The sequence below is a fragment of the Diadema antillarum genome, unplaced genomic scaffold (assembly GCF_040938485.1).
Source record: "Diadema antillarum isolate AM-2024a unplaced genomic scaffold, OU_Dant_1.0 seq00000024_RagTag, whole genome shotgun sequence".
Classification (NCBI taxonomy): domain Eukaryota; kingdom Metazoa; phylum Echinodermata; class Echinoidea; order Diadematoida; family Diadematidae; genus Diadema; species Diadema antillarum.
In genome coordinates, this window is record NW_027271142.1 from 1,610,655 (window position 1) to 1,634,714 (window position 24,060).

General features: G+C 38.6%; 1 protein-coding gene across 1 annotated transcript in view; it reads right to left on the minus strand.

Moving 5' to 3' along the window:
• LOC139725214 (A disintegrin and metalloproteinase with thrombospondin motifs 18-like) overlaps positions 1-24,060 on the minus strand; it is a 196,946-nt gene that overhangs the window by 87,691 nt on the left and 85,195 nt on the right. The window contains 1 exon segment of the mRNA XM_071636304.1: positions 13,633-13,858. Within this exon segment, the coding sequence (XP_071492405.1) occupies positions 13,633-13,858 (226 nt within the window).

Below are 24,060 nucleotides of genomic sequence, written 5' to 3' on the forward strand. Positions count from 1 at the left end.
TCTTACTTATTTAAATCTAAGAAAAATGACTGTCCTCTATGATTGTGCAATGTGTTTATGGAATATGGACAGGATTAATCAAAGTCCATGTCAAAAGCTTGAAATTCATCAAATTTGTTCATTGACACTTGCTTGAACCGGGCTTACAGTGAACTCCATGAGCATGACATCCAAAGTCAAATGGTCTGCTGCCTAGATAAAATGGAAGACACAGTAATCTTAAAACTAGCCATTGTCAACCAATAGACATGATTCACAAAGGGAAATGTGGAAAGGTGTTATCCTCAGAATATGTCAAAATCACCAATCACTTCATTTCAGGCATTTCATGATGCATTTTCGTGAGTAGAAGCATTACTGCCAGCCTTCTTGCCCAAGTCCAAGGCCTGATTAGATAAAAAGTTGCTTTTCCAGCAACTCTTAGTGGAATGGCAAGTATCATGGCAAGGACAAAATTCCATGTTCCTGACTGGCTGTTGCTACAAGAAGTTGCTGGTCTAGCAAGGGTCGCTATCCTATCATCTTTCATGAAATGGTACCCAAGTATTAGTATAACTCCAGCCCCCCACCTCACCCCAACCCAACACATACACCCATTATCTTAAGTAACCTTCAAACTACATTCCATACTGTTTCCAACATTAATAGCTCACTTCTCCTGGGAATAGCCACTTGTCTTACCTACAAAAAGTTTGTCGACACCCATCGCTCGAGAAAGTGGTGGATGGGGGAGTGCCTGACCATCTTGCTGCTACCGGTAGGTATTTCAGGCATCCCAGATTTATCCCTTGACCGTGATCACAAAGCCTTGCCAAGGAGGAGGGGATTTGATGTGGGTTATGAGGAAGAATTCTAATACCAAGAAATGAGCCCTGATCAATCTCATGCATTTTTGAATTCCAATGGCATTTGGCCTTCAAAGGCTAAGATGAAACAACTCATTTTGGATTGGCGTAACAGCACTGTATTCTCCATCATTTCCAAAAGATGCCACCGGTATTCTGGAATGCCAACTGATGTTTGCAACCTGTCGTTATCCTGACCCGAGATCTATCATCCGATATCATTTTCATTTGTTGTTTCTTCTTTTCTTTCCTTTTCTTTTCTTCATTCCAGATTTCCTTCCACATGGAGAGCATCATTCAAGTACTGACGTTTCTAAAAACTGATACAAAATTTAGCAAAACTGATCTGCACAGTTCTTCTGTTATCATTCTGTCTCATGTCATTGGCACATACTCTTGACAGTGGCAAACCCACTAGACACCTCAACTATGAAATACCACTGACTTTCTTTTATTTATTTCCTTTTGCTGCAGAGTTGCAAGAAACAATGAAAAAGTTGAACTTCATTCATTTATTAAAGGAGCACTATGTGTTCAAATACATTTACATTATGTATCACCAAAAGGAGCACCTTGGGACTTTTAACAGAACTTCCCCTACCCCCTTTGAAAGATGCAGAATATCAAGCCTAGAATAGGACTGATTGGAGAAAGATTTGCCTTGGGAAAGCAAGGGGACACTCAGTCCTGAGCATCTAAGTCAAATAAGTCAAGAAGGCCTAAGTCCATACCAAGAAAAAAAAAGAAAAATCAACATAACTCTTTGGCTACTTTATTTCGCGGGAATATCAATGCCGTTATGTAATGAACAGTATTAAAGCAGATGAGTTGGTTAGGTTACTTTAAATATCGTGCAGGGTGGAAAGGGCAAACTTCGGCATTTAATATCCATGTGAACAAACAACAATCAATCAGGGTTTCAAACAAAATTAATGCTAGGTTGATTTTAAGAATACATGCCAAACATTTCAAACACAGGAAAGATGATAATGCAGCCTTTATCATTTGACACTGTCTTGCTTCCTTAAAATAGTAGGTAGGCCTAAATATTTCATTTATCAAAATGATCCCAAGGCTTGCTAACCCAAATGAATAGAAATAACCAAAGTCCAGCTTTAGTGGGTAGGGTAGTGTAACAGCAAGTTATAACCTCTTAAGTAAAAATGGGCTCTTATCTCTTCCAGCATTATTAATGCATATGATTAAGTGGTGTTTGAATGGTGCTCGAGTTCACAGATAAAGTATATCAATGTTGACTCTTGTTGGGGGCTAATATAAATCACAATGGGGAGGGGAAGAGCTAAACTTCTGAGATTGCACTCCTGGGATAAATATCATATCCACAGCTGCATTGTGCGTCACTTTGAGGCACAGACAGAAAAATGACAATTAAACAAATTCATAAACACTGTATTCCCTCCAGCATGTCAGCAATGAAATATTGATTTATTTCTGAGCAGATGAATAACATAAATAAAATTTGGCTGTTTCTTGCTTGGATGCTGTGAACTGCATCCCCATTGGAGACCACACGCATTTCTCCTGTCTGATGTTGACACCTGTTTCCCACTATTTCTCTCGCAGGTTCTGGAGTCCCCCACCCATGCACTGGTGGCCCTACACTGTACAGACACCTTGGCATAGATAGATCATACGCACACATGCATGTCTCTCATGATGTTGTATAAGAGCTTGAGAGAAATGGAGGGGAGTTGAACATTTCTGGAACACAATGACCCTGACATTTCTGACATCCATGTACGCTTGTTGAAACCAGAAGATATCCCACAGCAACGATTTTGATTATTTTCGGAGATACCTCCACATCTAGAACAAAATACATCCACAAAGGTCTCAAGACAATCTGAGCTTCAATCAGCAAGTTTGAAACTGCGTTACCGATTGTGAGTGCTGTGTTTTCTGATTCAATGTATCTGTGTGGAGAAAAATACTGTCAGTAGGTGGGTGGTAGTGTCCTAGATTTCAACCAACCCCTTTTCACTATGATTTATCCCTCCTTTCTTTCTCCCACATCCTCAATATTGAACCTCAGAGAGCTATCAAACATCCAGGTTTACCTTTTCCATGTCGATGTACATCAGATAACTCCTTCTCTGAACTCTACAAATTCTTTCAAACTGATATTTTTCTTTAAAACACCAAAATGCACTTCCTTCAGTTACATATTTGAGACTCCGAGAAATTGCATCTTCACCATTTTCTTGTCCCACCACACATCTGCAGCATTCAATTCAAGGCATCTGAGTTATTCCTCACTTCTGTCTTTTCGCAGGTCTTGTTACCATTACATTAATAGATTAGAGCTTCATGATGTCCTGGAACTCAGGGCAACCAGCAAGATAAGATCATAGGTAGATGTGAAGACATCGCAAGGTTTGACTACCAGAACACACAACTACCGGTACTTCATCCGACCCACCTCCTAACAGGGAGGTACCTCCTCAATGAGGAGGTACGGTTAATGGTTTCTAACCAGAGGATGCCATCTTCCTACCGTATGCGGGCAACAGGTCCATGAGCGAACCATCCCATCCCCACTGCATATGCTTGCACACAAACACAAACACACACACACACACACACACACACACACACACACACACACACACACACAAACATCTGTACAACCTTTAAATACAACCTGACTGCAGAAGCTGAAAGTTGCCAGCTCACTTCTCTATCTTACACACTTGCAGAATCAGGATGCATTCAGGCCATGTGTAGACATCATTCAAATTGTACCTGGGTTTGTGCAGGAATCACAATAGTCAGTCCTAGTTGATTCTCTACAATAATATCCATTCATTTATATACTGCATGAACTGAAATTTTTGCAGGGGTTTCATTTTTTGTGAATTTTATGAATTTTGTTGAAACCACAAAATGAAATGCAAATATAAAAACATGAGACAACAATAATGCATGCCAATATCATTGAAATGAAAAAAAAAAAAAAAAAAAAAAAACACCTATGCCAGCACTGGAAAACGCAAAACTAGTAACTACATTGCTGGTCTAGCACACTGATACATGGGCCATGACTGCTAAAGTGATATAGCAGGGAGGTGCCACCTCCCTGGATATAGCGATATCTGCAACATCATGCTAGGTACTTCGAATTCAAATCACACGATGCTTTTTCATATAGAGCACTTTGAATCACCAAGTAAAAACAGTCAGTATGAGCATTATTGCTCATTAATCATTGTTACTTATTCTGTGAAAGATGAAGTAAAAGCACAGACTTAATACAGAGAATAAAAAATCTGACAAGTAGCGATAGGCAAAACTATCTTCACCCATAGATTTCATCTCTTCAGTGATTGATTATCATGGAGGTGGCATTCACAGGAGTTTGATTCTGTATCCCTGAAAACAGATAAAAGCCCCTACGAAAATGTATATTAGATTTGCGAGCCATTTACAGGTCTGCCAACATTCCCACATCCAAATCAGGGAGATTCCCCAAGGCTTTCAGGGAGATATCTGTGGTTTACATGCATTTTAATGGGCAAAAATAATTCCCAAATCAGGGAGATTTTAATATTCTCTTATTCAGATATGAACAGATTTTGACATTTTCAGGGAGACTCCTGCAGAATCAGGGAGACTTGGCAGCTCTGCATTTATAGTTGGAGGCTGCACTTGACTGGTGGATGAAGAAACTGCCAGCGTTTCCCTCCTCTGCAGGCTCTTCAAATTAAATCTGGCTGGAAAACCTACTCAATCAACTTTTTTTTAAGGCGTGGGACTAAGCACTGATGTCAGATAATTGGAAAGAAGTTTGGAAGAAAGGCTACAGACTTTCACATCAACCATATTATTCCCATCATGAACTCCCAGGCGGTTGTTATATTGCCTGTCTACAGTTCATGGACACATAGTGCTGGGCAGGTGTTCGCATCAATTCCACACATCAACTGCCCATCACGGCAAGGAAACTGGGAAAGATCCAGAAGAAATACTGGAAATAAATGAAGCATGAAATATGTCTGGTTTCACTCTATCTGAGAGACCTAGGCCAGTACTACCATTTATCATCCCATCTACAACTGCTGAAGCCTAGGTGGATATTTCATATTTCAACATCCAGTTCAGTAGTTTTTGCCTTCTTCTTTTCTATTTTTTCCCTTTTTCATTAGTCTTCAGGGGGAAGGTATTTTCACCAAATACTTTCCATGAATACACGACAAAAAAAAAAAAATTGTGACACATTCCTAAAAGATTCCCTAGACGACCATCCTTGAGTTAGTATGGGGATAACTTCAATAAAAGGACCTGTCGATAATTTACAGCCACTGCATATTTGGTGGACAAAGAATACCCAAAGGCTTGCTATTCCTTCCTGTTACCCTGCTTTTTCTCCTGTTTGTCCTTTGGTTTGTCATTCTTTCTTTGCAACAAAATGAAGAGGAAAAAAATCCACATTTCCCACATGTTTACGTAAATTTGGTACTGCTGTAGAGAAGTAACACCTTCTCTAAGGCCATCAAATGCCAGGTCCTTTGAGACTGGAAAGGTACAAATAATCTTGTTTTATACAAAATACAATGCCCTCCCCCCCTCCAAAAAAAAAAAAAACTAGAAATGTCGCTACAGCGACTGGTTATACCCCCGCCAAGCAACATTTCATATGCTTTGGTCAAAACAACATTTCATAAGCTTTGCTCAAAAAACTGAGGAAGTAGTTAAATCCGCAAGATCTTTCCTTGATCTTCTGCCATTAATATGCCGTTACCATGGCAACGTACTTTCGGGTACTGTCGAAAAATGCGTCTTGCACATCTACAACCAAAGGCACACATCTGTACCAAGTTTCATGGAAATTGGGCAAAAACTGAGGAAGTAGTTTGCAACACAAAATTTTCCATCATTTTGGCTCATAATATGTGAGCTGTTACCATGGCAACACACTTTTTGTCACTGTCAAGAAATGTGTCATGCTGACCTATATCCTAAGACAAACATTCAATATGAATTCCATGAGAATTGGAAGAACACTGATGAAGCAGTTTTGCCATGAAGCATTTTGCCCTATATTTTACCAATAACATGCCGTTACCATGGCAACGCACTTTTTGCCACTGCGGAAATATGTGTCTTGCACATTAACATATTCAGATGAACATCTGTACCTAATTTCATAAAAATTGATCACAAACTGTGGGAGGAGTTTGCGACGCAAGATTTGTACCCATTTTTGCCCATAATATGCCGTTACCATGGCAACGTACTTTTGGGTACTGTCAAAAAATACGTCTTGCACATCTACAACCCAAGGCACACATCTGTGCCAAGTTTTATGGGAATCGGTTGAAAACTGAGGAAGTAGTTCGCGACGCAAGATTTGCAACGGACCGACCGCCCGCCCGACCGCCCGACCGCCCGCCCGACTGACCGCCCGACCGCCCGACCGACCGCCCGACCGCCCGACCGTCTGCTGATTCCTATATACCCCCTTCAAACTTCGTTTGGCGGGGGTATTAAAAAAAAAACACACACACACACACAAAACAAAACAAAACAAAACAACAACAACCCAAGAATATGAGACTAAATCAAGTCTTGCTTCAGCTTTGACATTACTATAATTCATGGTGAAACCATCATCTTCCACTACTTAACAGTTTGAATAAAATAATGGACTAAAAATTAAAGGGGGCAAGAATATAAGTTGCATAGAGACAAAGGGGTGGCTTGAATGACCAGAAGGGGTATATCTCCCCCCCCCCCCCCCCATGCCATAAACTAAGATTCAACTGAAATCCTCATTAGAGGATTATACACCCTACTGGTAATAGGAGAACAGAATTTACTTGTACTGTAGGTGAAAGCAATTCCCATGACACAAGTCCAATAACCTTGCATTACAATAGGATTAGTACCAGTTCATGGATTGTCAAAATCTGTACTTAAAAAAGCAGATTATCGGACCTAAAACTGTCAGTTTCTTTAAACTGCTAGGTGTATCAACTTACTGACAGTTCGAGAGCTAATCTGGCACTGGTATTGCATCCTGAGGATTTAAGAGAAATCTTTATACATCCTGTATCCTTCATGTAATAAACATTTGTTTTATTCATTGCTCCATATTCCACATTTCTTACTGTCCATTTGATTTCAAGAGAGAGGTTCAACATTAGACAGTCAATTTGACACTGAAATAAACAAATTTATAAGCAATTCAAATAACATGTAGAATGAGGAGACTACTAAAAAGCAGGAGCTTGTAAAATGTAGGCTCCACAGTACATGTGTAGGCCTAATGATTTAAGAGCATAGCGCAATGTACTGATGAGAAAAATTACAAAACATAAAGAGAAAACAAGATGTCAATAATGTAACAAAGTTACATAATTCACAAAATAATATACTGTATTCAAAGTTTAACCTAGGGTAACAAAGCCTAGTAATAATCTAATCAAAAAAAAAATTTAGTCACCCGAGTGGGGCTTCATTGTGAGTACACAGAGATATTTCCAGTGATCAGAGTTAACAACTGAATGTAGGATTTTAGGAGACTGGCTTTGAGATTTTGCTGAACTTGAAAAAATGAAGACTATCTTAAAACTAAGGTTACAAAAACATGTCCAATATACTTCTCTGATATACCACATTTATAATCTTTGTCAAGTTTTTGTGGGTTTCATGTCATTTTCCTTGGCTAACACATTCTAGAATATGTGGAACATTGTAAACATAGCCATTGAAGTAGATGAAAAAAAAAAGAGGCATGGCAGTATTCTCCTGAACATAAAAAGAGTTGTCACCAAGACTTCCGTGGATTTTTTAAAGAGACAGATTACTACCATATTGAAGATAATCGCAACCACCATAACATGCTCTGACTGCAGCTATATTACATAATAGATGGAGCTAGTGTGCGGCTTCTGTCCAATGCTTCTACGCATTAAATGACAATGGGACATGCGCAGAATAAGGTCAAACAGATAGAAATCAGATTGCAGGTAATTTTGTGCCACTGCCATTCAGTGGCTCGATAGAGTCACTTTCGTATAGCCTCAGCAAAATGAAGAGCTTAGGACTAAAGCTGGGATAACTTGTTTGTATTGTTCATCAAGGCTGGGGGGGGGGGAATTCAGGAAAAAAAAGTTTTCCTCATTTACGGCAGTAAAGCATATCGCTAAGATACAATATTCCATGTTGTTTGACACTATTTCATGATACTTTTATATGTTCTATTATTAGGAAGAGTGACATTCTTAAATAAGTAAAGCTATCATATTATACAAAGTGTACACAATAAGGAAAACACGACACTTTCTTTTAATGAAACAGAGAACATGGCTCTTATTTACATTTGTTGAATCAAATGTTTTCTCATCCTGTTATCTACTAACTTTTATGTCATTCTTTTTGTCTGTCACCATACTGTGTTGCAATGAACAATAATGTATTGTAATGGTATGTTGTGTTGTATGTCATGTGTTTTAAAAAAAAAACACTTTGGAAGAACATCCAATCTTCATGTGCATTCTAAAGTACCTATATGTTCTCATAGGAGATCTAAACAAAACACACACACACACACACACACACACACACACACACACACACACACACACACACACACACACACACACACACACACAAATATATACCCATATTTATGAATGCATTAAATCCCACCTCCACACCATAAGTCTAATAATACAGGTGTAACTTCACAAATGCAATGTCCTACACTCCAATACTTATTTCTACCAACATGACCTGAAGAAAAACACATCACAGGTCAAAAAGCAGTCAGGCTGAAAAGAAGGCATCACCAACAAAACCCTAATTGGACCATTTCAACTGCGGATATTAGCTTTAACCATGGAGATTAGAGGATAATACACTCCCCACCACTGCCAGCGAAACAAACGTACAAATCCCTCATAATTTAGCTACTTTTTCTCCTCAGTGCACTTGACTGCCCGGTGGACAATGGGAATAAGAAGCCGTATATGGCTGAACCCTGGATATATAGTGCGTTCATTCACCGACAGGGGCAAAGGCCCAGAAAATGTCCCCTCCAAATGACCCACGCCAGACCACTGGGCTGGGACTAACTGCAGTTCCACCCACAGAAGACTTAGTACTGAGCTAGAGCACTGACGAGGTTTCCTTCATCATGCTACAATGGATGCAATTTTCTTCTCATTGTGTGTGTGAAGAGAATATAGCCAATACCTCTTTCTAAAGATGAGTTTTAGCATCATCTAAGGTCATTTCATAACTGTCCATGGTAAAATGGTTCAATTGTTTGGGAGGGGTATTTTGTTTTATTCTTATTTTTATTTTTTGACAGGAAGGAAAGGAGGAAAGGGCTGATTTACTTAACCCTATATCAGGTATTAGACTTAAAGGACAAGTTCACATACTTGTGGATTGAGAGAATGCAGCAATATTAGTAGAACACATCAGTGAAAGTTTGAGGAAAGTCAGACAATCTGTTCAAAAGTTAACAATTTTTTTTTAGGTTTCTGCACGGTTACTGCCGGATGAGAAGACTACCACAGCTTATGATGTCACATGTGTAGAACAATATAAGGAATATATAAAGAGAATTTTACAAAATTTCTTTTTTTTTTTGAAGTGCACATTCCCTCGTCTTGTTAATGAAGTATGTAAAGGTCATTATTATTCCCCTTGGTTCCGAAAGAGGCAAGTCAAGTACTCTTTTGTGAGAAAAGTATTTTTTTTTAAAGAATTGTGCACAGACTGTAGCCTTCCAACTCCTTATTGTAGCATTGGATTTTCACATTTACAATTCAGTTCCTGGACCTCAGATTTAAAGCATTTCCATTAGATAATTAATTCATTGATACCATTATTTGTCCTCTAATTGTTACATCTCAGCCAGACCAAGTTAACTCTCCAGCTACCCTACCTTAAATGTATCATCAGATTTATCCCATTCCCTCAAAAAAAAAAAACACACACACACACACAAACAAACAAACAAACCATGAAAAAACACATCTTTTGTGTTCTAGTCCTCAAGAATAAGCTTCAAAGCCCCTCCCTTTAATCTTTTAGTTCCTGTGCCTGGCACATTCCTCATTATTAATGATCTGGCCCTCTTATAGCTGTGGTAATTCATACTCTGGTTCCCAGACCACAGATGTATCCTCTTCACCCATCAGCTCAGAAATTGAAGTTAAAACGCCTTCATGCACCTACACCAATGCCTCGTAAAATCCCACACCACAAACAGGGGCTACCCTGCAAATGCTATCCAATGCCCTGGTCATCAGTGACGCATTCAATCAGATCAACCGCACCCCCTAGCTTTGCCACATAACATTTTCAGCAAAGTGACACAACTCTATTACACATCATGCAAACAATCACTCAACTTTATAACAATGGTCTGTTCAGGACAGAGATAAGTAGTTTTTTCCCTCTTTCTTTTTTTTTTTTCCTTTTTTTTTGCATAAGGAACTCTGCTCCACTAAATATTCTGAAAGCACAGAGACAACTAAAGAGAGAGAAAAAAATTATGAGCAAGTCCCTTGCATAGCTACATCAAAGACGAAAAAGATAAATAATTAACAGAATGTTTTCTAGAGTTCATAAGAATGAAAACTTCTTTGTTGGGTCATTACTTCATTAACTCTTTATGTACCATGGCGGAAACCCCCGTGTGCAACATTATTCTGAGACACCAACTTAGTCATGCGTCGAGAAAACATTCTGTTCTTCAATTCTATATAACCTTTATAGATTTCTGTTAAATTGTAGACGAAGTGAGCAAGGTTGTAGAGAAAATGCCATGCTTTGCAGTGATGTAAATTCTCTGACAAATCTATAATTGCTTTTCTTTCTAATGCCCAGTAGCTACATTACTGTAAATGTATGACTTTTGAACACAAAGTAGTGACAGAAACTTAGAATTTGCACGCAAATCCAGTATGAAACACTGCTTGTTAGTCAATCACTGCATAAAATGCAAGCTATAGACGAGAGGAATGGAATCGCGAGAAACGCTTTCATTGTAAAGTGACATTTGGCGATTCATGGATCGGTTTGGGCGGGTTTGTGCATTTGAGCGGAATATGCGAAGTTGGCACGCCGTCGACCGAGTCGGACGTGCGAAGGTGGCACATAAAGAGTTAATGACAATTTACGTAAAAACACCAAATCAAAGCTCTTCATTCATACTTTTTCAACTTACATGTACACAAATCATATTAAAACTATCTGACCACACCTTACAGCTTGTTTAGGTAGTCCAGAAAAAAGGCATCACCGATGTTCACACACTTATTTGTATCCATGAAAACAAAGTAGATAAAATTTTGCAATTAAAGGATACCAGATACTTTAGATAACATCACAGCATTTCAAGTTAAACTTAAATGTACACACATTAGATGGAATTATTTGGCCAAATCTCACAGCTTGGCAGTATAGGCAATCCAGAAAAAAAAGGCATCACCAACTTTCACACATTCATTTGTTTCCATGGAAACAAACTCAATATGAATAATTCTAGCAATTAAAGGTAAAAAGTAGAATTCATACTCGGTCTTTGACCACTGACAACACACTTAACATTCACAACATATAATGGTGCTGAGTATGGGATATATTTTGCCAAACATGATTCATAATTACTTTTTCATATGATACTACTTTTTCAGAGCTGCCAACCTGTCACTTTAAAAAAACATATTATACAGCTTGAAAAAACATATTTTTAGGTGAAAAAACATAGTTTGCCGGTATTATGTTTTTTCATAATTTTTCTTTGAAAATGTTATTGCGACTACCGCAACAACTGTACTGTATGTACGTACTGTAGGCCTACTGTACTACATGTATCGTGGAAGTCAGCCTCGCACAGTTTGCAATGGGCACTGAACTCATCACGTTTCGATACAGTTATACAGCTCCATTTTGCTGCATATTCGGGTTTGAAAGTCTGTTTCCTTGGTTTAACCGACGATGATGCCATGACTATTCCTCAAATAATAATAATCCAGGGTAAAATCCACCGGAATGTGCAGGAGAAAGCACCGTTTGTATATCGATGTACACACGGACCGTACACCGTACTCACACATGTATCGCAGTATACAGAGCAGCATGCATTCATAACACGTGTAACGCAAGACGGCACGAGAGCACATGCACACACTACTAGCATGGCATAGGCGTACGCACTAGCTCCATGCATGGACTATGTGCAGGTGCACCTACCAGCGAAGCACTTCACTGTGTGCAATCCTATAGTGCTTGTTTGAAGTGCGCTCGCGCACGCTTGCATACGATCTCTACGCATAGGAATTGCACACAACACAATGGCACACCATGCATACGCTCGTTCTCACAGCCAGTCTAGTCACGTTTCGCATAACCATACTCAGAATTTTCAAAAAACGGATTTTCGCACAGAAAAACGTACGGACGTATTTTACTCCAAAAAAACGTATTAATATGTTAAAAACGTACTAATTGGCAGCTCTGCTTTTTGCTTCATTTGTGACTTTTCCCCTTTAGCACCATTTTCAATCGACACTTGACTCACTGTGACTAAAGAGACACACCGTACCTTTAAAAATCAGACAGTAGGCCTACTCGTATCAACACTGAAGAGTAGCCTTCCGCAACAGCAATCTCTGAAGAGAAAATTGGCAGATAGACCACCAACCGGCATATACAACATTTGAAAATTACATGAAGACCCCCTATGGTATATTCAAAGGCTGGGACTACTTCACTGTGCTAATCTGTCATAGAAAAAAAAAAGAATCTGCAACATTAATCTTACTTTTCTGTATAAAGATCCTTCCTGAAAAACCTCAACAAATATTTTCCGCATGGCTGGAGTAATTCTTTTTCAATGCTGCTACTACAGCAAACAACAGTCATTGTGAAAAACTGCTTCAAGGATAGCTCCTGTTCACACAAATGTTTCCTCATTGAAGCCCTTGTCATTCTGAATATTTCACAGATATTCGCTGTGATTTCAGACTTGTTGACGATTTCACACATTCCGTTGGTTGGTTGGTTGCGGGGCATGCTCATGTAAGAGCGGCCTAGCATGATTGTGTAAAATGAGTTTAAACAGACTTGACAGCTGGTCAAACATCAACATTTCAAAGAGTCGCAGAGCTCGTTTCACAGGATGGAAGATTTAATCAGTCTTTAAAGTTTGCTCTTTCAGATGATCACTAATCATCAAGACCATGATTACAATGTAATGAAACAGGTTTGTGTGAACATTTGTATGGTGGGGTGGGAATGCGGGGAAAACTATATAAAATGATATACAACAAAAGACGATGCACAGTGCCAGTACAGGCAACTACTTGGTGCACTGATGAAACAAGGGGGGGGGGGACTATAAAGATGGTCCCCCCCCCCCCACACACACACACACACAAGTTGTAGGTCCTACATATGCATGTAGGCAGGTACTAATCATAAAAAAAGCTTCAGATTTAAAAAAAAAAAATAATAATAATAATAAGTTGACCGCACATGAGCTGGTTTTCACTCAGCTGTGAAGTAAATAAAACACAATATTTTTATGGCATGAAATTTTCACAAGTTGCCTCTAACATTCAATGCATATAGTGTATACAAGAACTTTTCGCATGCATTTTAATTTCGCGAATCTTGGCTCTCGCGAAATTCGCAAAATTAAAATGCAAGCGAACATTCCTTGTTCTACAGTAAAGGCCAGATGATTAAGGTTCTAGTTTACATATTGTCCACAGTTCCTGGTACAGAAAGGGTTAACTTGACTTACACTTTTTCCTCCTTCCACAGTAGTGCTGCTTGGTTGAATTGGAATGATGGCGATGAAGTTTCCTCCTCTGTGGACCTTCCTTCTTGGCAAACTTGATCTTCGATGCATTCGCAGATCGTCTGAATATTGCATGTGGGACTGTGGAGGAGCTGTGATCAGACGGGACTAAATGCTGAGGCAGCGGTGATATAAGGAAATCCTCCTCGACTGTTCTGATCAGACCGTGCTGTAAAACGATGAAGAGCAGAAGCAAAACATCTTTGAATATTTGTGTTTTCATACGATGGGTTAATGAACAAGAACTTTGCATCACCGCATTTTCTGAAGCAGTTTCTCCATCACTGTGCGGTACAAATATACAGAACAAGAGTCAATTAATTCAACTACATGTACACTGTTAAAACTTTGAATAGACCACAAAGAAATACTGTATTTGCACTTCATTTTGAAATATCTTGTTCAAACCTCAAAGTTGCACATGCACTTACAAAGATGTAAATTAGCTGAGATGATGGAACATGCCATTGCGTCACAAGTGTTCAAAGCAGTAAAGGCTTTATAGAAACATATGTTCTCATGGCTTAGATGCTTAGGAAAGTGCAGCCCAGTTATCAAAATTATGATGATATAAGATCTCAAATCTACCAAAATATCATATGAAATTGACACATTATATCTTGGATCATTTTGTGCCAAGACAACTTATACCCTATCACTTTACATATCATACACATACAAGTTACTTGCAAATTTACATCATGACCATATATTAATATACACCATCTCCTCAGCCTGGATAGCATTCCGTGTCCTTAGGTAACTATGCAAGTTCCTAGCTAGGTGCCTTTGCATTCTAAGCAGGTTCCTGTATGCTGCTGGGCAACATACAGTAACTTGTGACATGGTAGGGCCAGAAGCCTGGTCAGAAGAGATTCACAGCTTTGTAGCATTCAAGCTAGCGAGCCGCACACACACCAACAACACATGTGATGTCTTTTTGTGGCGAGTCGATGAACTTTGGGCCATCCTCCGAGGTAAGCCATGAGGGAGAGAGAGGAGTCGTTCTCATCCACATGGTTCCACTGACGAGCGAGGAGTGGGCCTGGAAGATTTTAAATGACTTGCAGCTTCTTCACTCTGCAATATCACCCATAAGATCATCAGACGAACTTCTCCGGGGGTCAATCGCGATGCCCCAAGAAATCTCCACACCAACATTTTGTCACATTTGATCAGCATTAAACCGGAGTGGCCTGGTTATGTATCGCGTTTAAACTATTCCCTGCAATATTTTACGGTTTCAACGGACTTCGTACAGCGCCCATCACATTCCGGTGGGAAACGGGTTTAATCGGGATCGCTGATGCCATTCCCAGCATGCTGGGATTCCATCCTAGTTGGATGATTAGAATGATTATTGGGAAGGACTGCACTCCGGCAGTACAGACTAGTCAACAGAAGTCTAGTTTCATTTCTTCAGCCTTAAAGAGAGATGACAGTCCAGGGGTGCGACTAAATTCATCCATGTGTGCGACTTTTAACTCCATCAAGACTGAACTAATTTCCTCACATGTTCAGCACCTTGCTGGATGATCTTCTCCCCCCTTCCCCCCCCCCCCCCATTCCCCTCTTTCCCTCCCATACCACTATTTTCTTTTCCTCTTCTTTCTTCCTCTTCCTTCAGTTATCTGTAATTCTTTTGCAATGTCATTCTTCAGTTTCTGACTCTATTTTCACACATGCCAGCCTTTTAACATACAAAGTTAAAGACATTTTTAGGCAACAGTTGTATGTCATTAACACTATTCCCTGAAATCATCGCTGCCTGCACCTATGCAGGGTTCGAAATTAGCGATGGTCCGCTGGCCATTGGTGACCCGAAATCACGTCGGACTAGCTAAAAATCATAAAATTCTTAAGTTACTAGTCCGTCTGGCTAGCCAAAATATTGCTTCAGTGTCAAAATTGATTCTAAGTAGTCCGCCTGGCTAGTTAAAAAAAAAAGTTAAGTGCGACCCCTGCCTATGGCTGTATGTCATAATGTGCAATCATATGGCTTCCAGTGAAGAAAAGAAAAATATTTCTATCATGCCAATATATTATTGTCTTCATCATAAGCCTACTTTATGACACTTGTATATTGTTCAAGAGTATCAAAATATCACCAATATGCAGTCCCTGAACAATTCCACAATATCATTCTTTCAGTCGAGTGTATAGGCCTAAGTGATTACCTTTTTTATCACTCATCTTTTTCATCATCTTTTTCATCATCAATTATTTTGCTGGAACCAACTTTTCTTTCCCTTCTTCATGTCACCTTGATTCTACTTTTCATTGGTTAATCAATCTTACTACTGCATTCACATACATATAATTATGCACAGTCAAACCTGTCTACAACATCTACTCAAGGAAAACTTAAATATGGTCATTATAAACAGTTTGTCTTTCTAAACAGGTTCAATTCAGTTGCCATTGCAATATTTTCCATGTCCCATGTGATTATGTTTACTCCTCGACAGTACTTGTATACACCTCGAAACTATGTGTGTACACATATACATCTATTTACAGTCATTTACATGAAAGAGAAAAAAAAAGCTAAACAAACAGTTAACAACCACAGTCACCCTTTGTTCTGTCTGTTACTGATATAATGTATATGTTTACATTCATAGTATTTCCTGACCAAGAATTAGGTGATCCGAGTATCCTTCGGATCACCTATTGTATCTGTACTGATTCTTTATTTCTGGACAAAAGTTGTGCAGAGATTAACTCAGAAAGTCCTCTGCCTATCAATTTGAAAATTATACCATATATGTATCATGTCACAAAGACGACAGATTTTGTAAAATCATTGTGATCAATGGACCGTGACGTCACTATGACGTCATTATATGAAAACACATTTTCATTCATATCTCATTAATGGAAAGGAATTTTTCCATGAAATTTACGTCACATATAGTTCAAATCAAGCGTATTCTACACATTTTCTCACATTTCAGTTTACACTCAAACCGTGCGCGTACGCGCGCGTTAAAATGTTGACATGCTCCAATCGAGCTCAAATTTTTTTTGCACACGTTTCAGGTCATTTGGAGCATTTTTTGAAAAATTGAAAAAATTGGACGGACGCGTACGCGCGCGCACATATACGCACGCACAGCTCATATGCAATAGAAATTTCCCGTTTTTTCACATTTATCACATTTATCTACCAAGTTTCAAGTCAATCCGACTCAATATGACGTCATACGGGCCCGTCAAAGTTGAAATTCCGCGCGCGCGTCAATGGCGATATACAGTGCAACTATGCCAAAAAACCGCCAATTTTAAATCCGATTTTACTCGTCAGGATGGACGGTGACCCCCCATTTTCTGTACATATTTTGAAAGCTGATGAGTTGTACATGTCATTTCATGGGGTGGCAATGCTGACAAAATGATTAAAAGATATCAAATTTCTTAATAAAGTAAAAAAAGTAAATTTTCAAAATGACGTCCTCATATTTCAAGTTCATTTGAGCGTATCTCACTAGTCCTTTGTCAATTTTCACCCAGATTTCAGTATGATGTAGCTTATGTAATGCTCTTTCAAACATAAGATTACAATATTTTGATTGGATAACGGTATCACCTCGTAAAAATGGATTAAAAGTAATCTTGTCAAATTTGACCAGTTTACGTGTTATCTCTATGGGAGTGCAGTTTTTCTGGAAATGAAAATTGACATGACTATCTTTATCGAGCACTAGCTCACTTAAGCTTCGGTAAATTTCTCCCAGATTTTAATATGTTGTAGCTGAGACTTTACGCTACCGTAAGTGTGCCCTTTGTTTTTTCATACGATGTCAGAATCACGTCACAAAATTGGGTTGAAATTCAGGCTTATCTTCGATGTATTGAGATATTTCTTTCTTTCTGCAACTTTCTTTGCAATAACTCAAGAAAAACGGCCTCTATCACTTCTATATTTTGCACATGTTTAGTTCATGTCACGTGAATTATTTCATAAGATAACAACTCCTTGATCGGACACCATCTTGGGTATGTAAATTAGGGTCAAAGGTCATAAGTGTCTCACCCTGTATCTTAGTGAATACATGTCTTATATTTCCCATATTTTGCACACGCAAAGACCATGTTACAAGGATCATTTCACAAAATAACCACTTTTTACTCAGATGCCATCTTGTCTGTGCAAATTGAGGTCAAAGGTCATATGTACTTCTTTTTGTATCTTCGTTATGACGTGTTATCTCTATGGGAGGGAATTTTCTTTTATGTGAAAATTGACATGATTGTCTTTATCGAGCACTAGCTCACTTACCCTTCTGTGAATTTCTCCCAGATTTTACTATGTTGTAGCTGAGACTTTGCGCTATCGTTTTGTTTCCTTCGTTTTTTCATACGATGTCGGGATTACGATAAAAAATTGGTTGAAATTAAAGCTTATCTTCTATGTATTGAGATATTTCTTTCTTTCTGCAACTTTCTTTGCAATAACTCAAGAAAAACACGCCCTATCACCCCCATATTTTGCACATGTTTAGTTCATGTCTCGTACATTATTTTATAAAATAACAACTACTAGATCGGACAACATCTTGGGTATGTAAATTAGGGTCAAAGGTCATAAATGTTTCATCTTGTATCTTAGTGGATACCTGTCCTATCTTTCCCATATTTTTCACACGTATAGACGATGTCGCGAGAATCATTTCACAAAATAACCACTATTTCATCAGATGCAATCTTGGGAGTGCAAAGGTGGGTCAAAGGTCATACGTATTCATTGCTGTATCTTCGTTATTCAGTGTATACCGAATTTGGTACCAAAGATGGCAGATATGACTCCCTTTTCTAAATGAGAATGCAAACATCACACGGCCAATGTCTCTAAACACAGATGAAACTTGTATGGTCATGCCTATTGCGATCAGGACTCGAATCATTGATAAAAAAAAAAAACGGATCACCTTAATTTGTCAGTGATGACAAATTACAATCTCTAGTTGTATTTTATTTTATTTCAGTTTGTTTTGTTTTATTTCGTGTGTGCATGTGTGAAATGTTAACACTTTCATATAATTTTTTTGTATTTGTTTTTTTATTCACTTTCAGCGTAGTGTGAGAAGTGGCTACAATAAGTTGCATTAATGTATTAATTACCAACACTATTTCAAGGACGTTTTTCTCTCAGTGTCATGATAACCCTGACAAGGGTCATTGTGGTTTAAATGTCCCTGAAAGTGGATTAATAAGAAACTGACAGCTAGGGCTGTTTGGGTTGATATCCCCATGCACTCCCTCCTCTCCCCCCCCCCCAATTTTTGTTTTCCTGTACTACTACCAAAAAAAAAAAAAAACCACCCAAAATCTCAAAGTATAGACTGTCACGCTGATAGACGTTCCTTGAAGAATTGAGCGGTCTTTGTGCACAGTTTACAGTCGTGCAGGAGAGACTAAATCTGTGGTGGCTGAGCACATCAGGCATGTAGTCGCTATGTACAGGTTCTCGACTACACATTTTCTCCATAGGGGATTCCATGTGGGCACTATGGGCAGGTGGTTATGATAGACAGGTGCATGGTCACTTGTGCAGGTTTGACTGTCTATATGAAATGTTGATTATCATTAAGTCGTCTGATCTCTGGCAAACCAATAATTCTACATAAAACTAAATTTTCTTTCCTTTTTTTTCAGAAAAAGTCAATTTTAAGGTGTCATGATTCCAATACCTCTTTCATCTTCCTCATGGGCAGATGTCATAACTAATTGTTACCAACAATAACCGGAATGCAGCAGATTGGTTGTTCACGATCTTTGTGGGAGTGTCAGATGCTTTGTCCTACATGAGCTAGCCTTGGCCCTATAGACAGTAAAATGGTGAGCCAGTCAGCACCTGCTACATTCTCTGTCTGGTCAATATCAATACCTGTACGGGTCATCTTTTCAAACCATCCCACCCCATCAGCAACAACGGAAGCTCTACACATACCAAAAAAAAAAAAGAAAAAGAACAAAAGAGAACAAAATGAAAACCACAAATACAAAAATACAACTAAAAGAACAATACACTCTCTGTAAAAGTGCTCTTTGAGAGACTGGAGGAAAAGAAAGATATTACAAAATGCCTGCAAACAAAGAAAGTGAAACAGATTGGAAGACATTCCATGGGACAAAGGAAAGTACAAAGGAAAAATTTCTTTCCTCAAAGTTTCAGAGTCAATTATCTCCTGAATGGTGTGACATTGGGAATGAGGTGTCTGGCATTGTCTTCTAGTAGAGCTTTTAGACACATCGAGTTATCATACATTCATACAATGTATGTATATGCAATGTATTGATATGAGATCATTCAGACACAATGTCCTGATCTACAGTAATTGTATGGCAGCATTTAGATTTCGCGTGCCATCATATACTTTAATGAGAAGCTCATGAATATGTATGAGTCTCTTCCTTGCACAGTATGATCTTTGCACGGGCTTTGTGCACTGTTTTCACCAATGTGTTGGATACATTTGGTAGTTCATCAAAAGCACCTACATATACGACATACAGATGTGAGAGTACATGTATATACATAGACATGAATATATGTCGTATTAAAAACATCATTCAGACATATAAGGCCTACATATCTATAGCAGAACTGGGGGGGGGGGGGGGAATGTAACTCAGGTCCTGTACTTACATGCTCTACCATCACCTCCATCATAAATCATCTCCACAGAACAGGAGGAGGGCAAAATGCCTAGTCAAATAACCAATGATAGTCTTAACTGAGCAGATAAACTGTCACTGCAGAAGGTGACGTGCCATAATATTTGTGTAAAGTTGCTCGTTACTAGGAGCGACAAGGCAATTTCAAGACTATCTGAAAGATAGATTTGAAGACATGAATGTTCCCCCCAGAGGTTAAATCAACATGGCCTTGATGATTCATCTTTCCAGGCACCAAGGACTCCTCCTACATAATTTTCATGTCCCCGCTTCTATCAGGGATGTCAGTGGGATACTGTCTCCTGAACAAATGATCTGCAAAAATATATAAAAATCCCTGAACATTGCTAAAAAGAGAACTAAAGCACAGTTTGATGGGTCTCGATTGATAAATTCGCTTTTCTGGGTCGGCATATTGGAGTCAAATGAACCACATTTGAAGAACATCACGAAGGAAGGCTGTTGCTTCAAGAGTCAGGAAGAGAATGTAATAATTACATTTTTTGAAATATCACACTGAAAGTTTGCATTTCATCATAGTAATCTTTATATCCAGAAAGATCCATGAATAGAATGTAATGAACACCAACTAAAGTTGTGTCTGCATGAAGGTATTCGTGAAATCTTTTACGTCATGGAAATGAAGCTTTTATAAAGATCATAAGCTATGCAGCCATATTCATCAAGAATGGGTGAAACAAAGTTCAGTTTCTTTCTTTCTCTTGTTTTCTGTTGTCTTTGTTTTGTTTTCAGCATATAACAGTGACTACAAGTTCACAGGTTCTCATAACACAAATTTTAAGCCCTGTGTTCTGCAACAGTTGGAAACCTCCCTCTACCATTCAAAGCTGGCTGATTAATGAAAGCAGTAGGCTTCAGTTTATGGGTCCTAGGTGCTGAAACAGAAAACTAAGAAAGAGATAGATGAAGAAAGAGAAAGAGAAAGCAGAAAGAGAGAGAAAATAAGACAGAGAAAAAAGCAAAGAAAGAGGGAGAGAAACAGATAAATAGAGAGAAACAGAAAGCAGAGAAAATGCAGAGGGGGGAGAAAAAAAGGAGAGAAATAAAATGCTAAACAGAGAGAAACAGAAAACAGAGAAATATAGAGAGAAAAAGTGAGAGACAGAAAGAAAAAACAAAGAGAAATAGAAATGGAGACCAAAATCAGAGAGACAAACAAAGAGATGGAGAGACAGAAAGAAAACAAAGAGAACACAGATATTGCATTCATATATTACCATGAAAATGAAAGTATTGACTTGCAAGACTACAAAGAAATTATTCTGATTCTGACATACATATTACTCAATGATGATAGGAAGGGTCAACCCACAAAGCAAGAACTGACATAAGTAACAATAATCTGATAAAGTAGGCCTACTTGAAGGTTATGACAGATAAAAGGGAGAGTAAAGTACCTTTACAAGGTAGAAAAACTCATCTTTACCACGAAATATGAGGTCTTATGCTCTCAGGTTTGCTGGCGTAGCCGATGAGAATACAAACTTTTACCCCTTTCAGGTAATCGCGGTTCAATTATCCGCATCCAAATACAAATGTAATGCAGATGAAGTAATCAAAATCGCGTTCATATATCCCATGAAGTGCGCACTACTTTTACGAGCGCCCGTTCATATAACGGTGCGAAAGACGGGAGTATTTGTCATGGTTACTGCGCAAGCCTCTATAATGACGTAATGTTTCCGGTGATAAATACTCACGTGTATGCACACCTCTCGCTCAAGCTCAGCAATCAGCGGTTGTGCGGGAAATCGAGTGACCTTTGACCGAACTGTGGAATGTTAGTCCGCATAAGTCATAAAACGCGTTCATGTACTCTCGATCAACTCCTCATGCTGCAATAATACGGATAATAGCAGCATCAAAATAATGCGCACTTTTTTACTCCTCTCCCGTTCATGTAATCAAAATTTTATGACTTAGTGCTCCTATTATCCGCATCCACGATTACTGTAAAACAAGGAATTTTCGCGTGCATTTTAATTTTGCGAATTTCGCGAGCGCCAAAATTCGCGAAATTAAAATGCACACAAAAGCTTTAGTCTACACTACATGCATTGAATGCCAGTAGCAATTCACGAAATTTTCATGCCACGAAAAAGGCTGTCGGCTCCAATTCGCGAAAATTTCATGCCGCGAATATATCATGCTTTACAGTACCTGAAAGAGGTATGAGAGAGGTAGGTGGCCAGTTGTATTGAATGTAGATATGAGGCCTTTAATTAACACGGAAAGGAGCCTAGAGCTGGCTACAAAAAAAAAGGACTACTGAGACAGTCACCTGACACCTATTGATTGCATTTTAAATAGTTGTAATTAGGATGCTGTAGCTCAACAAACCATAGCTGAATGATATTCAACTCTCTACCCTAAAAATCATTTAATGCAGATATCCTTACATTGCTAAATATCTACAACATGTTTATGCACAAGTTAACCCCCATTATACAAATATTTCTAAAGTGTCTCTGCATCCAAACAGACAGATGTTAGGCTCTTATATCTTTGGTTGGTCAATATATTGCTTTATTTCATATGACAAGGTGTAACGCTATTAGTTTAGTTTGCTTGTTGGTTGGGAAAATACACAACTTTGAATATCAGCATAATTCAGGCAGACAGCTGGGTTGTAACTTATCTCCTAATAGAATAACATTTTTCCCTGACGATCTTCCTGGACTTCTGGACACATTCCTTGATAAAAAGATAACATTTTCCTGCCATATATCATGCATGAGAAGATTTTGGGTACAACAAACACCATAACTTTCCATGACCCAGTGAATTGGGGCTGAAAGGGAGACTGTAAACCAACTCAAGGACTAATACGAGACTTGAACATTTTCTTCACCCTCTTTGATACACCGGGCTTGTTTTTAGCAGTGAGTGCAATAACCTGCAAAGTTAGCTGGCTCCTTCTCAGTATACAGAAGGCTAATTTGCAGCCTTCAGTGGCTGTGAATGAAACCGTATCAATGTCCAAAATATCGGCCATGTCTCTGCCACAGAACAAGCCATCACATTGCACTCCAGCAGATTGCCATACAATGTACTTCGGAATATTGCTGTTGACAAACGACGACTACTCTACCCATATTTTCGTTCTCACAAAAAAGGGAAATATGTCTGCTTACTTGGAAGGACTGCTGTTGCAGCATTATAAGATAACCCCAGACCCATATAAAAGAAGCAAGAGAGAAAAATCTTGAGAACAAGGCCACTGAGACTAGGTTCTTTTCTTTGACTGAACTTATTATCCCTCCATCATTTTCTCCACACCCAAATGACGATGGTCACGCCATGACTGTCTACCTAGGCCTATGCAATCCTCGTACAATGCTTGTGGTTGACAATGTGACTACCATGTTCTGAAAAGAGTGTCTGTCACAAAATAATGTGTTCCCTGCAATTAACCCTTGAAAGAAGGGCAAATATATCAAGAAATATAATCATAGTGCCTTTTACTGATTTATAGCTATATCTACCGTCACAATTGAATGGGCATCAACCAAACTAAAGCAAACATCATTTTGCAGTAACTCTTCTCTGGTACCTGACAATAAATCAAAAAGAAATTTTGGTAAATGTGCTACTAGTAAAATGCAGGTATGGTGAAAAAAACAACAAACATGTTTCTTATGTGAAAAAAAAAGAAGCACATCAACTTTG